General features: G+C 40.8%; 1 protein-coding gene and 1 long non-coding RNA gene across 16 annotated transcripts in view; one reads left to right on the forward strand and one right to left on the reverse strand.

Annotated features, from left to right (window-relative positions):
* LOC308574303 overlaps positions 1–18,417 on the forward strand; it is a 397,067-nt gene that overhangs the window by 235,546 nt on the left and 143,104 nt on the right. The window lies entirely within an intron of this gene.
* Positions 1–18,417, reverse strand: part of LOC308574241 (uncharacterized protein) — an 83,582-nt gene that overhangs the window by 49,612 nt on the left and 15,553 nt on the right. For 4 of the 15 annotated variants that reach the window (XR_014002370.1, XR_014002371.1, XR_014002372.1 and 1 more), the window contains exons 2-4: positions 17,630–17,688; positions 12,044–12,181; positions 11,842–11,909 (exon numbers count right to left, since the gene is read on the reverse strand). The exons of 5 other annotated variants lie outside the window; for them this stretch is intronic. Coding sequence is in view for 1 of the 10 variants with exons in the window: in XM_081171898.1 (XP_081028024.1) it covers positions 11,842–11,909; positions 12,044–12,184; positions 17,630–17,688 (268 nt within the window). In the remaining 9 variants the exon portion in view is untranslated. Of the gene's footprint in view, positions 1–7,051; positions 8,740–11,841; positions 11,910–12,043; positions 12,185–17,629; positions 17,689–18,417 lie in introns of those variants that run through there. 6 more of the 15 variants (XR_014002365.1, XR_014002366.1, XR_014002374.1 and 3 more) reach the window with 5 other exon arrangements.

An 18,417-nucleotide genomic window follows, 5' to 3' on the forward strand; every position in this document is an offset into this window, starting at 1 on the left:
ACATCTCAGCTCACCTTTAAGAAACTCCTATCCAGCTTAGACTTGCCTCTCTTTGAGTATTTCTGACCATGATTTCAGTCAGTAAAATGTTTCTGAAACCAACCTGCTTAAAGTCCAGAATACACGTCTGACTACACTCAGCTTTGCCTCGCCTTTGTAAAAATAAGCCCAAGAGAACATGATCACTTCTTCCCAAGGTTCTCAGTACTTTCACTTTATTGATCTGTTCCTCCCTGTTGGTGAGGACCAGGTACAAGAGAGATGATCCCCTTGTTGCTTCTTCCACCTTCTGGGAAATGAAACTGACAGTGAGGCAATGGAGGAATTTGTTGGACCTTACATTCTTGGCAAAGTGTGAGTTCCAACAGATACTGGGGTAGTTAAAGTCTCCCATGACTATTATATCTCTCCTTTTTAAATGTTTGGTAATCTGCTGTAGGAATGCAGCATCCAAGTCCTTAGTCTGGGCTTGGAGGTCTATAGCAGACACCCACAGTGCCCTCAAGATATTGTTGGACTAGAACTCTCACCATCCCCAATAGTTGGTCATGCTGGTTGGAACTGATGGGCATTGGTCCAATATCATCTGAAGAGCACTAGATCAGGGGTCGTCAAAATTTTTCAGCAGGGGGCTGGTCCACTGTCCTTCAGACTTTGTGGGGGGGCGGATGGCAGTGGTGGCTACAGAGGGATGATGAGCGGCGCGCGAAAGGGCTCCGGAGAGGGGCTGCTTTAAATGGCGCCCACTTGCGCAATCACGCTGCTGCTGCTGGCACCAATCAAAGCCCAGTCCCCTTCCTCCACAGGGTAGGTAGAAGCCAGGAGGAGGGAGGGTGGAGGTGCTACTGTGGTGTGTCGGGGGGGGGGTGCAGTCCGAACAATCAGAATCAGATCCACATGGCAATTCCCGGACCGTCTACAGGCCAGATCCAGAAGGCAATTGGGCCGGATCCGGCCCCTGGGCCTTAGTTTGTCGACCTAGATTATGCATGCACTAGATTAACTACCCCGTGATAGGAGCCAGAGTCAGGAGTAGTTCAGTAATAAAACACCCAGTGTCAGTGAAGTTAACTCCTTATTCAAGGAAACCAAAACAGTGCAGGCCTAGTGATCACAGCAACTCTTCCCAGTAGGTCTTGCCCCAATGAGGCAATTGCAAGGACTGAAGGCCCCTGCTTTCCCACTGCTCTCTAAGGCTCCTCCTCTGGTTCCTTCCCCAGTAGCCTAAGGCTCCATTGTCTTGTATCTCTTTGCTCTGGCCTCTTCATTTCTCTGTCTATTCTGGGAGACCATGGGGGAGGGAAGCTGGTTGCAACAGAAGGGAGCGACCCCCTGGCTTCTTCAGAAGCCTGTCTCATCTCTGTCTTCTGGCCCTATATCTCTCCTGCCTCTGATTCTGAACTGCTTTCTGCAACAGACCCTTCCTGATCACTAAAACCTGTTGCTTCTTCAGCTTCCAACACCTTCTCTTCCCAGTATGCCCCCTTTTTTCCCTCTGACTGTTCATCATTGTCCCACCAGCAGTCCCTCCTCTGCATCCAGCTAATCCAGTGTCATTAACTTTGGAAGCCATAACTCAAATTTTGATGCCAGCCGGTCTTGTCCCATTAACAGCTGAATGACAAGCAGCTGTTTCTAGCATGGAGACAGCAATGGGGGAAACTGCAGCTGTGCAGTTGTCTGATGAACAGCTTTACAAGACACAGAATGATGGGTACTGAGGGACACAAACTAGGAGACCTGGGAGTTGGGCATCAGCTTATCGTCGAGGCCATGTCCAGCAAGTCACAATAACCCTCATCCCCTGCCGCACCCACATACTTTTATCCTTCAACCTGTGGAATAGACCAGGGCTAGTCAACGTGGTAATCTCCAGATGTTTTGGACTACAATTCTCATCATCCCTGGCTGCTTGACATTCTGGCTGGGGCTGAGAGTTGCTCCACATTGACCACCCATGAAGTAAATTAGTAGTATATAGTCTTCCATAGTCACTCCAACCGGCCTTTCTATCACTTATGTTTCAGTTTCAACCTCCTGCTACTGTCTTTCAAGATTTGATTTTGATTTTATAATTTCCCTAAACCACTTAGCCCGCTCCCCCCAATGTCAAGCAGTACAGTGGTACCTCTGTTTAAGAACTTAATTCGTTCTGGATGTCCGTTCTTAACCTGAAACTGTTCTTAACCTGAGGTACCAGTTTAGCTAATGGGGCTTCCCGCTGTCACCCCACTGCCATAGCACAATTTCTGTTCTCATCCTGAAGCAAAGTTCTTAACCCGAGGTACTATTTCTGGGTTAACAGAGTCTGTAACCTGAAGCGTCTGTAACCTGAGGTACCACCGTATATGAAATTTCAGCACAAATATATAGTTTACTTCAATCCTAACATCATGAAGCCTACTCATCACAGGCCACAAACAGTTTTCATGGAAGAGGAGAGAAAGGAACCAGGAGCTATGGTCAAAGAGTCTCTTAAGTACCGGTACCTCTCTTCTCTTTTCTCCTATTCCTGAATTAATTGTACTGTGATTTTCAAAAGACATGCAATTTACAAATGGTTGTTTATGCCTCTGCCATCTCCTAAGGATTCTGAAATAAGATTAGATGATACATGGAAGAACTAATTCCATCCAAGAACATGAGCTTTGAAACTTCTGATGGTAGCGTGTTAAACTGATGCCACTAGGTTTCGTTGTTAGGTTATTTTATTGTCACTTCGCTAATTTCAATGTTTATGAGTTTGTTTTCATGATGTTATAAGCTGCTTCAGATATAACATAGAAAAGCAAGATATAAGAAGTGACATAAATAACGGCAAGTGCCAATGCAAGACAGACAGAATCCTACGTTGTCCAGAGTGCTTTGCGTTCAACATGACTGTAAAAGGGTTTGATATATTAACTTACGTTAAAAGCCACAAAATCAGAATGACTGAAAACAAGTCTGAAGCATAAATAAGCATTTCACAGACTGCTATAAGTGGACAGAGCCAATTGAAAATGGATGTGTCAACTGCAGCTGTATAGAATGAGATAGTCAATATGTCCCAGAATGACTTTGAAGCGTGTGTAACTCACTCCTGCGATTTTAAGGGAAATTTTTAGATCAGCTGCATCCTCCTAAACACCCCGTTGTTCAGAAGAATCAGACTATTGCATTAGTAGCAAAGAAACATTCTTGTTTCTCTACAGAGTAAGATCTGATAGTTTTTCTAATTGTGATGTCACCCTAAGCTAACTCATATGCAAAGCCTGTAACTTCATTAAAAGGAAAGTGCTGCATGTGTAAGATGAATCACTGTGTATTATGCTCCAACCAATCATAATAATGTCCAAGGGCAACATGGAGAATGATACATGATATGCAAATTCAAGTGGTGTAGGATAAAAGCACTACTGTGTTTCCAACAGTGACAACAATTAATTGCTAGTGTGTGTGTGCTTGTATGTTAGAATCAGAAGAAGAGGTCCCTTATTTCACCTCTACCTGCTTCATCAGAAAGCTTTGTTATTCAATTGGCCAAAGCTGCCTTGGGCGCTCAGATCACTGTTACTCATCTAAGCTGTAACAGATTATAAGTCAAATTACACTATTTTATTCTGGAAATGAACAAATAGTCTTAATTTAAATTGCAACACTGCTTTTCAATCAGCTGCTCTAGACAAATAATGAATTTTTCAAAAAGTAATTAACTGTTCACCTGATTTGCATTCCTCATTCACTTTGGACCACTTGGATTATCAAGAGTCCTTCTAATTTTGTTCTTATTATCTCTCTAACATGGAGATTGTCATAAGGCAAACAGGAGGATTTGCCCATCATGAACCTTGCTTAGAACAAACATAACTAGCAAAATACAGGATAGAATTACGTTTTGATGTGCTGCAAATTGTAAAAGAGATGGAGAGAGAGAAACAGAGAAACACAGACAGACACTGCACTCTATTTTCTTAGAAGCACAAGGAAAAAATACATATTTGCTATGTAATACTCTAGTGCTGACAGAAGCATAGCTAAAGAATCTTTGATGAAGGATGGGGGGGGGCAACTGAGACACAACAAGGTAGTGCAAGTCTCAGCCCAGGTAATTCAAAGTGATAGGTCAGATTAGATCAGAGAAGAAATGAGTAAGAGAAAGTATGGACTTACAATAAATCAGCCCTGCCCCAGAACCAAGATCACTACTATGGTACATGACACAGAATGGCCACTATAACAAGGAAACCATAAGGTGAAGGATGAATGTAGGTAATCATTCCACATTTTTTGCAGAAACCACTCAAACCTGTTTATCACTCAAATCTTGCACAGGTGGAGAACTAGGTTAATGCATGCTGGGGTAAAACATCTGTGTCCCCCATGTACTGGACTCCAATCCATCAGTGCAAGGCCAGAGAAGGTGGGGTGGGCTCCAGTCTAGCAACATCTGACAGTCTACAGGCTCCCAATCTCTGAATTAGGAGTCACAAAAAGATTCATGTTAAGAAAACAGAAAATGAAGATCTGATTACATGGGTCAAATAATCCACAAAATAGTTGCAAAGGTACAGGAGATTTAGGAGTTGATATGAGGATGCTCAGAAAGCAGATACTGTAGACACTTTTACTGAACACAGCAAACATTAAATGAGCTGCTGGGATTCTGTTTGCCATGTAACATAGGATGCAACACATAGGCTTTTAAAAGAACTCTGCAGTTGCAAAAGGTTTCCCCTGCACTGGTCCTTTCTTCTCTTCCATCTACTTAAGCCAGCAGGACTCATTTTGTTCCATGACTGCCTGGGCAGAAGGCAGGGAGATAAAGCACTAATAATATATTCTGTTGAGGTTGCTGACCTGTTAGGTACATGGAATCTCCAGGTTGCAATCATAACATTCTATCATGGATCATTTGACAACTTTTGGAACGCTGGCCATTTGAATTCAAAGAATGGATTAGGCCTCCTGAACATAAAGCAGATTCTGACCTTTGTAATGATGACCTAATCTGGTCATATGCAGAGAGAAGCACTTCCTCCATATAAGCCTAGAACAAGTTGAATGCTGGATTACTTTGATCAAGGAAACATATTATCCTGTACTTGGATTCAGAGGCCCAGTGTGCATTTAGCACCAAGTGGATTTATGACATAGCACAAATGAGTGGGTTCTTGGAGTAAAAAATGATGGCCACTGTGCTCCTTCCTTGGTTCTGCAGCACTGCTATGGGCTACACCATGTCTGAACCCAGGTTTGTGGTTTGTCTCCCCCCAAAATGCACCAGGGTAAAGGATGGTTGTTCTATAATAGCCTTACACTAATCTTAAATACAGTGAAAATTTTGTGAGACATACTTTGTGAATAACCAGCTGCACTAATCAGTTACATCGCCTCAGTCTCATTACCATATGGATCACAGAGCAGCAAGGGTGTGTGTACAGGATCCTCAGCTTCTGAAATGTATTTCTCAAAAGTGATAAACAATGATGAATGTTCAACTGTTTTGTTATGGGGAGAATCAACTATGATCCATTTTTCTAGATTTGAGCATTTATGAATTGTCTGATTTTATAGCCTATCGGACCCATTTATTAATACTAAAATCACAATAATCAACTGATATACATATCACTTTCCAAGAACAGAGAAAATTAGTTATAAGACAACAGTCTTCATAACCCTAAGAATTCAGTCAGTTGTCCTTTGCTAGAGAGAGGCTAGATAACATGTAGGAAGAGAATTATAGAACTCCACTGGCTATTTTGTGTCTCATTCTACTTTGCAATCATGGTGACCATCCTCATCTTTCAATTTCTCAGTTTCAGATCAGATCAGCATGCAAGCATTACACATAAGAATGTTTCTAGTTTTAAAATGCACAACTGGATCAAGGATAACATGCACTCAGATTTTTTTTATAATAAAAATCCCGAAAAAACCATGAAGCCTGCAGATTAATGGTGCACATTTTAATGTGTTTTAACTTGATGTGCCTGATATGTACATTCATCATATGATAGAGATAAAACTATGTGTATTACATCCAATGAACCAATACGGCTATAGCAAAAGGAAGGAAATCAATTGTGAAACATGGAATGTCTCCTGCTGGGGGTTACAGTGGTGAGATCTATAAAAGCGCAAGAGGCACCTTTGGATAACATCTGTATTAGAATTGCAAATTGTATTTTGGGGTAATGAGTTTGCTACTCATCATTTCTAGGGCTGCTTGGGGAACTGACAAGTGCGAAAGGCAAACAAGCACTCATCACAAATGGGAGGAGAGGTGGCTTTCAGAAATCTTCCAGGGTTAAATGCATTTTGCTGGGACACCTATTCAACTTAATGCATTAAGGACACCATGGGACTCTCAATTTCCAAACATATTCTGCAACCTATTCTCACTTCACCTGCTGAGTTTGCTTCTTGTTCCCTGAAACATTTCCTCAGCTTTGAAAAAGAATGGCATTAAAATAGTAGCCAAAAAATGTGATGTCGTTAATCCCAGATCGCAACATCACCATTGACAATATAAATGGAAAATCTGGGTTCAAAGGTAAGAACTGTGTGACAGAAGAGCAATGATTATAAGACCATCTGTCTATTGCATTTATATCCCACCTTTCCTTCAGAGCTCAAGGTGGTGTACTTGGTTTTTCCCCTCCTCATTTTATCCTAGCAACAACCCTGTGAGGTAGGTTAGGCTGAGACACTATGACTGGCTGAGCAGGGATCTGAACTCCTGTCTCCAGCACTCTAACCCATGGGTAGGCAAACTAAGGCCTGGGGGCCGGATCCGGCCTAATCGCCTTCTCAATCCAGCCCGCAGACGGTCCAGGAATCAGTGTTTTTACATGAGTAGAATGTGACCTTTTGTTTAAAATGCATCTCTGGGTTATTTGTGGGGCAAAGGAATTCATTTATCCCCCCCCCATATATATATATATATATATATATATATATATATATATATATATATATATACACATATATATATATATATATATATATATATATATATATATATATATATATATATAGTCTGCCCCCCCAAAAAAAGATCTGAGGGACAGTGGACCAGCCCCCTGCTGGAAAACTTTGCAGACCCCTGCTCTAACCATTACACCACTAAATCACACTGACTAACCTCTACTTCTGTACATTTTCTTTCCTTTCTTTTTATGACACTGTTTATTTAGATGTGTTAAGAAGGTACAAAACAATGAATTTGTTTCTATCCTTCCAATAATAGCAGTATTACAGAGGAAGGTCAACCACTTGCTTTATCAGGCACACCACTGGTTAATAATAGTTTACAGTGGTCAGTTTCCTCAATCAGAGCTGTGTCTTCTAAGTTGGCTGAAGTTCTATGGGGTGTAGTCTTTCTCTCGCAAACACTAAGAATTTAATGCATGGTAGCAGATCTGCTTATGCTCTCCCTTGAATTGTTATGAATAACACAAATTTTATAAAGACGTTTTAAATCTCAAGTGCTCTGTGTAACATGAACAGCAACGTGCATGTACAAGATTTTGTGATTTCTTTAAATTTCATGTTTTATTGGTTATGCTTATCAGTAAGAAATGAGATCAAAGAGCTGGGGAGTTGGAAAGGTCTGCTTCACTTCCACATTGCACATAACCACATTTTTTTTCAAATGCTAGCCCTGCTCTAAGGAAACCCAATGAAATGAACAGACACCAAGGCAGGATAACCTAGTTGGTAAATGAATAAAACTTTTACTCTCAGGGTCGTGGGTTTGTGTCCCGAGTTGGGCAAAAAGATTCCTGCATAGCAGGGTGGGGTGGGGTGAACTAGATGACTCTCAAGGTCCCTCTTCCACCTCTAAAATTCTATGATTCTATGCTATTGCTGCAACAGAGCTAACGCTGCCACCCTGCTGTAAGGTTATGCTGCCCTGTTATTCATGTTCGCCTACACCTACAGCTTTCTTCATTTTTCTCTACCTCAGTATCATTAAGGCTACACATACAGTATCATCAAAACGTATTTTACACCATATGTAGAAAAATAATGCTACCTGCAAATATTGAGCAAAAACCAGTGGTACCTCTGGTTAAGTACTTAATTCGTTCTGGAGGTCCATTCTTAACCTGAAACTGTTCTCAACCTGAAGCACCACTTTAGCTAATGGGACCTCCCGCTGTTGCCGCGTCGCTGCTTCACGATTTCTGTTTTCATCCTGAAGCAAAGTACTATTTCTGGGTTAGCGGAGTCTGTAACCTGAAGCGTATGTAACCTGAAGCGTATGTAACCCGAGGTACCACTGTACTTGCATGTATTTTTTTGCTTTAGAGATAAGGAACATTAAGAAATTTGCTGAATCAGAACAAAGGCCTATCTAGCATCCTGTTTCATGAGTGGCCAGAGGCGTATGAGAGGTCCACGTACAGTATATGAGCTCAATAGCCATCTTCTGAAGCTCTAACCTCCAGCCCCCTGAAATCCTGTCCAGCCCTTCTGGTTCCTCAGGTTTCAAAGTCTATCTTAGAAATCTTTTTTAAGGTCCAACTTTTCTCTCTTTTTCATTGAAACATTTGAGTCTGAATTCCACACTTTATACCAAGTTCCATCTAGATAATAGGGGAATGTGTCATCAATTCCACAGAAAGTCTTATTCTTCACAAAGAGCAGGGCATCCTTGGCTTAGTCACCTGCTTTGCTTTCAAGTAAGCATTTAATGTATTCTAATGCCCGCAGCTCATGCAATTTGTAATGCCACGATCTCTGTAATCCCTGTAATTAGAATAGTATAATTACGTATCTGATTGCTCCCGTCCTGGAGTCCTGACAGCTGTGATTGCTTAGATCTCCACATTACTTTTTGGGGGATTTCCCCCCTCAAACCCTTCCCACCCAGCTGAGGAAATTAGTTCTGCAGGCAGAATCCTGCTTTCTCCAAACACTGATTTGTTTAACCAACATTGGTACAAATGGCTTTGTAATTAAAGCATTTTGGTTAATGTGCGGAGTGGAATACCCATAACAAAGGCAACTGAAATTAAGCAGGCAAGAATAAACACAGAGCTTTTCCAACCATGAAGCACAATTACCAGGGGCTAAAAAGCAGTTAGTAGAGACTTAGCACCAGCTTTTCCTTTTCAAATACATTAATACCTTACAAATGATACTCTTCCATTCCACCCTAATTCTTGAGTAAAATGGAGCAAATCAGCACAGCATTCAAAAAAGTGTCATTTTATATTTCAGCACACACACACAAACTAGCCAGTTCTCACATTTTCCAACTTGTTTTGTTCCGAACTAAGTGTACATATGCAATACAGCTGTCTTTGCTTTCTGTAGTACAGCTTCAAAACACTGTCATGGCTAAATGGTTACTAGAACTGCAATCTCTAGGGTCTTAGTCCAACACTCTAACCCCTACAGCACACTGGCACTTTTTGTGATCCATGTGACATTCCTGGCCGCCTTGAAAAGTTCAGATTGCATCTGAGCCTTGCAAATATCTGCTTTAGTTTGTTTGCCTTTCCTGCTCATATTGTAATTCTTTTTACAAAGCCATCCTATTTAAAGGCTATTGCTTCTGGAGCTAGATTAGATGACATATACAAGCAGCTATTTTATCAGAAGGACTGCAAGTCCTCTCCATAAACTCTGTTGAAACACCAGCTCCATCAGGCTCCCTGCTAAAGTGTCATCAATCTGCAGCCATTCCATCAGACTATAGCAAAGGAACAGTTAAGACTGCAGGACCCATAGACTTTGAGGGAATACCAGAAACCTTTGCCTCCTACCTAGCAATTCATTCCATTCCCACTGATCATAAAAAGAACTTGTTAAAATACCTAGTGCCTAAATATGCTCTTTTCCTCCCTCCCAACCCAGTTTATGTATTTTAGATTGCAAATTTCATGGAATTGACTGTCTTACCACTGGCATTTGTAAGCAACTCTGGAAGCCTTTTTTGGCTGAAGAACAGGGCAAAAACGCTTTGAAGGAATGGAGGATTACCAAGAGTTCAGATGTTCCTATTCCTTTGGATTTGCAGTACTATCCCTTCTTACATGTTTTTCCTGAAACTTGTTCCTGGAATTAATCAATTGCACCGACTTAAATATAGTAAGGATTTGATTCCTCCTTCACTGTGAGAGCCTCCATTTGTTACGCCACTTCCTCAGAGGGATGTCAGCAGCTAAACTCTTTGTCATGATAGGCCATTTGAATAGCTACAGCTTTTCTAAAGGCTTAAGCTACATACAATTTGTCATGATATAATTGTGCCTACTTTTAAAGTGTCTGTAACCAACAAATTATATCTTTCAGCTAATGTGGTAATACAATTAAAAAGTACCAAAAAGAATTCTTCCTTTCTCTCTAAACAGTCTCCTCTCCCCATGCAGTTTCCATGCTTCTATTACCTCACAGATACAAGTGAGGGAAATCTCAAATATTCTAAATAAGAGGTACAAAAGGTGGTGTGGGTTCTTCCTGCTTTCACAATGCCTGTACTTCCTTCAAACGCAGGAAGTCACCTTGGACCAGGTCAGCCTATACATCCCATTTTGCTCAGTTCTACCTACTCTGATTAGTGACAAGGGTGTCCGGCAAAGGTAGCTATATGAAGGCTAAGTAAAAAAGGGGGGAAACACATGCTTTTCTGTTTTATTTCCCCAAAGACTTTCCCAAGATTTCCATTTGGGGAAAACTGAAAACACTGAAAAACTTCAATGAATTTTTTTCTATTTTAAAACCTCTTTAAGACTTTAAGATTTTATTCACTCAAAATGTGTAGCATTATTTCTTAAATGCAACACAATTCTCTAGTACTAAAAGTGGCAATTCCTGTGGATACTGTGGACATATGCAGGGGGCACAGGGGAGAGGGACTTGGGTGGCAAAGCTTAAGTTTTTTATTTAGTGTATGCTTGGGGGTTTTCTATCAGTGTCACTTGGGGAAGTTCTCTTTCTATTCACTTATGTTTCCTTGGTGATGAAAGAGGTTGGGGTAGCCTAGGGTGTGGTTGATCATCTTTGGCTGGCTGCAGAGGGATTTGTTTGTGCGTGGGTGAGGGGGCTTGTCAGGTTAAGTTAGCCATATTGAATCGTATGCTGTTGGTGGGTTATGAGCTCTTTATAGCATGAGTGGGCATTGTTATCTTGGAAGATGTTCAGTAGGGCCAGTTCTGGGGTGACTTTGAGTACCTGTTTAGTTATTTTGCTTATTTCTGGTATGACCACACACACTCCTTTTCTGACTGGGTCCTTGATTACTTGGTTTGGTGGGATCTGCTGGTTCAGACACAGCATATGTCTGAGAAGGCCCCACGAGGGATCATGGGGAGAAGGTGTGAGGAAAAAACTGTTGTGACATTGATTTCTTTGGCAACTTGGAAGGGCTGTAGTGGGATCCACAAACGGCAACCTGGAACCCCACTGACCACTTAACTGCTCTCTTCTCCATCAGCTTGGGAGCTTTTTCTGAGATGCTTGCGGGGTATGATAGCATCAAGATGCTAACAGATCTGCCTGCCTTTGATCAGTTGTGCTTCAAGGGAAGCTCACCAGTCCTCTGATTCTTTAATATTTTCCAGCCCAGATAGATATTAACCAAAGGATCTCACAACAGTCATCTCCTTGCAGGAGCAAGGAAGCATAGGAGAATCAGATGCACCACAAGAGCATCTTGGATAGGATGGCTTTCAAAGAGGGCTAGACAACTGCATGGAGGAGAGGCCTATCAAAGGCAACTAGCCGTGATGGGCATCCTCTGCCTCCCCTGTTGGAGGGAGCAATGCTTCTGAAAAGCACTTGCTGGAAGCCACAGACTCACAAACGTGTTTCACAAGGACCCCTTCCTTCCCTCTGCCCCAATACCTGAGGGTCATCACGTCTCTCCAGGGATTTGGCCAGAACCAAGTATATGTTGGGGAAAGGCTCCCTTGCTGCAAAGAAAATGGAGCAATCAGCAGGCACCTGGCTCCCAGCCATGCTAGCAGCAGCCTGGCGCTTGAGGGTGGGGGACATGGGAAGGAAGCATTCCGATAGTATAGGGCACTCAATTGGCATTTCTACCTACCTGAACTCTGAGCCTTTCTGTCCTTGTTCTGGCATGCCTCTCTCCTAAGGAAGATGTAAGCTCTTGGTGGAAGCCACTGGTGGGGTGAGTGTTCCTATGATTCCCAAATGCTTCAGAGGCATCTTTTTGTTCCTTTAGCTGCTTGATATAATCATAATATGGCATGGTTGGAAGGGATCCCAAGGGTCATCTAGTCCAACCCCCGGCAATGCAAGGATCCTGCCCAAAGCCAGCCCTGGCTGGGTTCCAAACTCCAGCCTTCTGGTTACCATTGCAATTCTGCATTATGTGGAGCTGGGGTCACCAACCTATGGCTCGGGGGCCAGTTAAGGCCTGAGGGACGCGTTTATCCGGCCCGCGGCGCCCCCTGCTGCCGCCCGTGGCCACCCGCTCTTAGCAGCGCAGCGCAGTGCGAGGATGTTTTCTAGTGCACATTCAGGTCGGATGAGGCCCATGCACATGCGCACAAACTATTTCCGGTGCTCCTCCAACCCAGAAATGTACCGGAAATAGCATATGTACAGGTGCACACTCCCCCGCCCTCCGTGCGACCGTTGCTCGAAACACCAGCCCTAGGCAGGGAAAGCTTGGAGACCCCTGATGTGGAGAAAGGGTAGAGAGAAATGTGTCGCTTACACTCTCATAACACTGATATGAGATCCACACTATGCAGACCTTTCAATAACTAAAGTCTAAAGGGCTGTTACATGGAGGGTGGAGCAAGCTTGTTTTCTCCTGTTCCAGAGGCCTTTAGGCCCTGAAGCAGTGACTCTCCTTCCTTGAAGGTTTTTAAGCAGTGCTTGGATGGCCATCAGCCATGGATCATCTAGTTGAGATTCTTGCATTGCAGGGCGCCTTTAAAGCACATGACTTCCCCCAAAATGATTCGTGCCATTGTGGCTCCCCTCTCAGACCTACAATCCCCAGAATCCTGAACAAACTACAATTCCCAGGATCATCTGGAAGAAGACACCTGGTTTTTAAAACAGGGATGGAGAACCTGCAGTTTGCTCACCCCCATTTCCTAGGAACCAGGAATGGGAAGCTCAAGTGCTTCTAACAGTATGGTTACAGGGAGCAGCGTGTATAAAATATTGAATGTAATAGTAACTCTATTACATTGTATTACAAGGTAATTGTATCAGATTATGGGAATGTCAATGAAGGAGGGGGGAAAGAGAGATTGTGGAATCCTGGTGGTGAGTGATGATTGGATGAGGATTTGAAAGGGAGTTTAAATGCGAGTCAATTGAGAGCAATGGGTTCTGGAGTGGGTGGTTGGGCAACTAACTATTCAGTTTAGGATCAGTAGTCTAGTCGTCATTTTTGTAAAAAGCAGCGTATAAGATAAAGAGAATTTGAGGCCATAAGCTCAGGTACACACATCATCCTACAATCATTTAGTGAAACATCCATACAGCCTCCTTTAGCGAGGGTGCAGTACCTAGGATCTGGACCAAACATTGATATTTTTCGTTCTTTTCTAAATTCATAGGTTTATGTTCTGGTTCTAATGATGTAATAGGGGTGGGGGCTCTGTAAATACTGGGGGCTGCCACATACTCCTTTTCTTCTTTAAAAAAAATATAATTTCCCCTTGTTTTCAAAAGCACATGCATTGTCTCTTTCTTCACATTCTTCAGTAATATTTGTTGTGAGACACTGGTGTTATATGCAGTGTAGGGCTGGGAAGAAAAGAGGGGACCAGCATTCAGATTTAAGAGGCATTTCTGCACCTGGAGGACATGCTGCCATCTTCATGCAAAGAGCAAACGGGGCCTGAAGCTAACAACAGCTGGTTCCTTCAGATGGAGGATGAATGACACCTTATTTAGAGATGAAGAAGTATACAAAAAGGCCCAAAAAACTTTGAGAGACTATTTCAAAATAAACTTAAAGACCAATGTTGAAAAAAGAGTAATCTGGGATGCAAGTAAAGCTGTTATGCGAGGATTCTTGATACAACAAAATGCAATAAAGAAGAGAAGCCAAAATGAGAAAAAGGATAAGATCTTGGAAAAGATAAAAGGGGAAAGGAAACTAAGATCTAAACCAAAGTCTCAAGAGATCCTGAGAGAAATTAAGTTATACCAGACACAATATATGGAATTAATGAATCAAGAAATAGAATGGAAAATTAAACAAATGAGACAAAAGACATTCGAATCAGCAGATAAATGTGGTAAATTATTGGCTTGGCAAATGAAGAAAAGACAAAAATTAAATACGGTTACAAATTTAGAAGTGGATGGAAAGAACATTTATAATCCAAATGAGATTAGAAATTGCTTCCAGAGATATTTTAAACAACTATATTCACAAGGGCCGCAGAAAGAAATGGACATAGACGAATTTCTCAAGAAAAATGGATTACAAAAAATCTCTCATCAAAGTGAAATAGCTTTGAATCAGAAAATAACTGAACAGGAGATAGGAGGTGCCATTCAAAACATGCAATTAGGCAAATCTCCGGGACCAGATGGACTGACTTCTAGATACTACAAAGCTTTGAAGGAGTGGTTATTACAACCCTTGAAGGAAGTCTGCAACGAAATTCTAGAGGGGGAAAAGGCACCAGAATCGTGGAAAGAGGCTTATATCACACTTATACCGAAAACAGAGACTGAAAAGACTCAGCTTAAGAACTACCGCCCTATATCGTTACTTAATGTGGATTACAAAATTTTTGCTGACATTTTGGCTAAAAGGCTGAAAAAAGTATTGATGGAAGAGATTCATAAGGACCAAGCAGGCTTTCTCCCAGGAAGACATTTGTCAGACAATGTGAGGAACATAATAGATATTTTGGAAAAACTAGAAGTGAATATAAACACTAAAGCAGTATTGATATTTGTGGATGCGGAGAAAGCTTTTGACAACATCTCTTGGAGTTTTATGAAGAAGAATCTACATGGGATGGGGGTAGGCCAAGGCTTTGAGAATGGTATAGGTGCAATATACTCTGAGCAAAAGGCTAAGCTAATTGTAAATAATGTGGTTATGGAAGAATTTAAAATAGAAAAAGGGACACGACAGGGGTGCCCAATCTCCCCATTGCTTTTTATATCGGTCCTGGAGGTTTTGCTGAACATAATTAGAAAGGACCAGCTGGTTAAAGGTGTACAGGTCGGAGCAAAACAGTACAAATTGAGAGCATTTGCAGATGATTTGGTACTTACACTACAAGAGCCAGACTCTAGTACTAAAAGAGTTTTGGAATTAATTCAAGAGTTTGGTCAAGTCGCAGGATTTAAATTGAATAAACTAAAGACTAAGGTATTAGAGAAAAATTTAACAGCTATTGAAAGGGAGAGGTTCCAGAATGAAACAGGTTTAACTGTGGTCAAGAAAGTGAAATACTTGGGGATTAACATGACAGCTAAAAATGTGAATCTATTTAAAGATAATTATGAGAAATGCTGGGCAGAAGTTAAAAAAGACTTAGAAATATGGTCAAACTTGAAACTTTCATTGTTAGGCCGTATTGCTGTGATTAAAATGAATGTAAATGCCTAGAATGTTGTTTCTATTTCAAATATTGCAAATTGTGGACAAGATGGATTGTTTCAAGAAGTGGCAGAGAGACATTTCTAGATTTGTCTGGCAGGGCAAGAAACCTAGAATAAAATTTAAGATATTAACTGATGCAAAGGAAAGAGGTGGATTTGCCCTGCCAGACTTAAAACTTTACTATGAATCAGCAGCTTTCTGCTGGTTGAAAGAGTGGCTACTTACAGAGATTTTGGATTTAGAAGGTTTTAACAATGTATTTGGATGGCATGCATATTTATGGTATGATAAGGTTAAAGCACATAAAGCATTTAAAAATCATATTGTAAGGAAAGCATTGTTTAATGTTTGGACAAGATATAAGGATTTATTGGAAAACAAAACCCCAAGGTGGTTATCACCGATGGAAGCGAAAGCTTTGAAAAAGCTTAATATGGAGGCCAAATGGCCGAAATATTGGGAAATTCTGGAACAAGAAGGAGACAAATTGAAATTGCAGAGTTTTGAAAAACTGAAAGACAAAGTGAGAGATTGGCTTCATTATTATCAGATAATGGAGGTTTATAAATTGGACAGGAAAATTGGCTTCCAGGTGGAAAAGTCAAAATTGGAAACAGAGTTGTTGGAATCCAAAACTAAGAATTTGTCAAAGATGTATAACTTGCTGTTGAAATGGAATACGCAGGATGAAACAGTCAAATCAGCTATGAGTAAGTGGGAACAAGATATTGGTCATAACATTATGTTTGCTGACTGGGAACAGTTGTGGACCACCGGTATGAAATTTACGGCATGTAATGCCTTAAAAGAAAATATTATGAAAATGATTTATAGGTGGTACATGACCCCAGTCAAGCTTGCAAAAATCTATCATTTGCCCGATAACAAATGTTGGAAATGTAAAGAAACGGAAGGTACATTCTTTCACCTTTGGTGGACGTGCCCAAAGATTAAGGCTTTCTGGGAAATGATATATAATGAAATGAAAAAGGTATTTAAATATACCTTTCTTAAGAAACCAGAGGCCTTTCTCCTGGGCATGGCCGGCCAATTGGTGTCAAAGAAAGACAGAACATTTTTTATATATGCTACAACAGCAGCAAGAATACTCATCGCAAAGTATTGGAAGACACAAGATCTACCCACCTTGGAAGAATGGCAGATGAAGGTGATAGACTATATGGGACTGGCAGAAATGACCGGCAGAATCCGAGACCAGGGAAAAGAGACGGCGGAAGAAGATTGGAAGAAATTTAAGAACTATCTTAAGAAACATTGTAAAATTAATGAATGTTAGAATGATGCTGGTTTAGAAATTAAGTGGATTACAGTTATAAGGATTAAGTTAAAAGAAAAGAAAGGTTAAAAATTAGATAAATTTAAGGGTGAGGATTTGCTGAATTGAAATTGGAATGCAGAAAGGGGAGGTATGAGGAGGTCGGAGAAGTTATAAGAAAATAAGGGTTTGAAATTATACTTGTTCTTTTTTGTATGTGTTTGTTTGTATTGTTGTATTTGTCTGTATAACTTGTGAAACTTTAATAAATATTTTATTTAAAAAAAACAAAAACAAAGAGCAAACGGGGCCTTCAATGATTGTGAATTGCTACTTGCCATCTTATGCAACAAAATCATTTATAAAGTACTGTACTCTAGTGCCAGCAACAAGAAAACCGACTGATATGTTATATTATGTTGTAATATAGCAATCATCACATCATCACAAGAATTACTAAAATGCAAATCAGATGTTAAACTGGGCCTTCCAGACAACCCAATGAACATCTTCACTTGTCTGTCTCTCAGATTTGTAATCCCCTTTAACTATTTAGCTCATGCAAGTAGTCAAACTCTTTCAGCTAACTAGTCTTTTACCCTAGAGGTTTTCTCTCTCCCTTCAGTTCCTATTTCTCTCAGGTACCAGGGCAAAAAACTTTAAGAATATATTATCCCCAGTGGCGATATTGAAGGCATGCCTGGTGGTGCCGCATTGCCAAGAGCAGACCTCTTTAAATATAATTTCCACCCCCAAAACAGCCACAGTAATATTTATTTGGTCTTTTAGAATGGGTCTACCTTCCTGGAAGTTCTGGGTCCACGGCTGGGCTTGTTTTTCTTGTTGTTTTGTTTCAATGCTAATTAAAGGGGAGGAATAAGAATTAGAAAATGAATAAGAGCTATAGTGAATTCAAAAGATTTTGATCAATGGTAGTTCTCAGGTATCAACATCTTTAGCAGAACTGCCCACATTTTCAGATATTTGTTTGCAATCATTGAGACCATAAACTTCTTTCTGCAAAGGGTACTAAATTGCACATCGCAGAAAATGTCTATGAATATTATTGGGATAAAAGTGCAGACACATAGCTCAACAAAGAAAAAGGGAGACAGAATGTAAGATTAGAGAGGTACACAGAAAGTGTGCGTTTTCAGGAAGAAATGTATTGTGTGTTTTAATGGATATTAGGATTCTAACGAAAGTTACTGATCAGTAACAAAGAAAAAAGGAAAATATTTGATAACTTGCTAGATGAAAATGGGAATTAGCCCCAAAGATTCACAATAGTATTTTAACTATGGTACTATTCTGTTCTACATCATGTACTGAATAATTGCTCCCTAGACCTATGGAGATATTCCTTAGTTCAGAGCAGTATCTATTTCTTCTTCTTTGCTATTAGAGGTGAGAAAGACCTGCAGTGATAGATTAGGCTGGTCTTTCTGTGGGCTACTCTTTGATGGTTTCAGTTAAAAAGGACTTCTGACATTCTTTAACTACACAAGGGAGAAGGGCAGTTTTATGCCCAGACAATGCAACTCCTAAGGGAATCAAGACTAAAGTTAACTGCTTCATGATGGCCTGA

This window comes from Podarcis bocagei, assembly GCF_964188305.1.
Source record: "Podarcis bocagei genome assembly, chromosome: 15".
In the NCBI taxonomy this organism is placed as follows: Eukaryota; Metazoa; Chordata; class Lepidosauria; order Squamata; family Lacertidae; genus Podarcis; species Podarcis bocagei.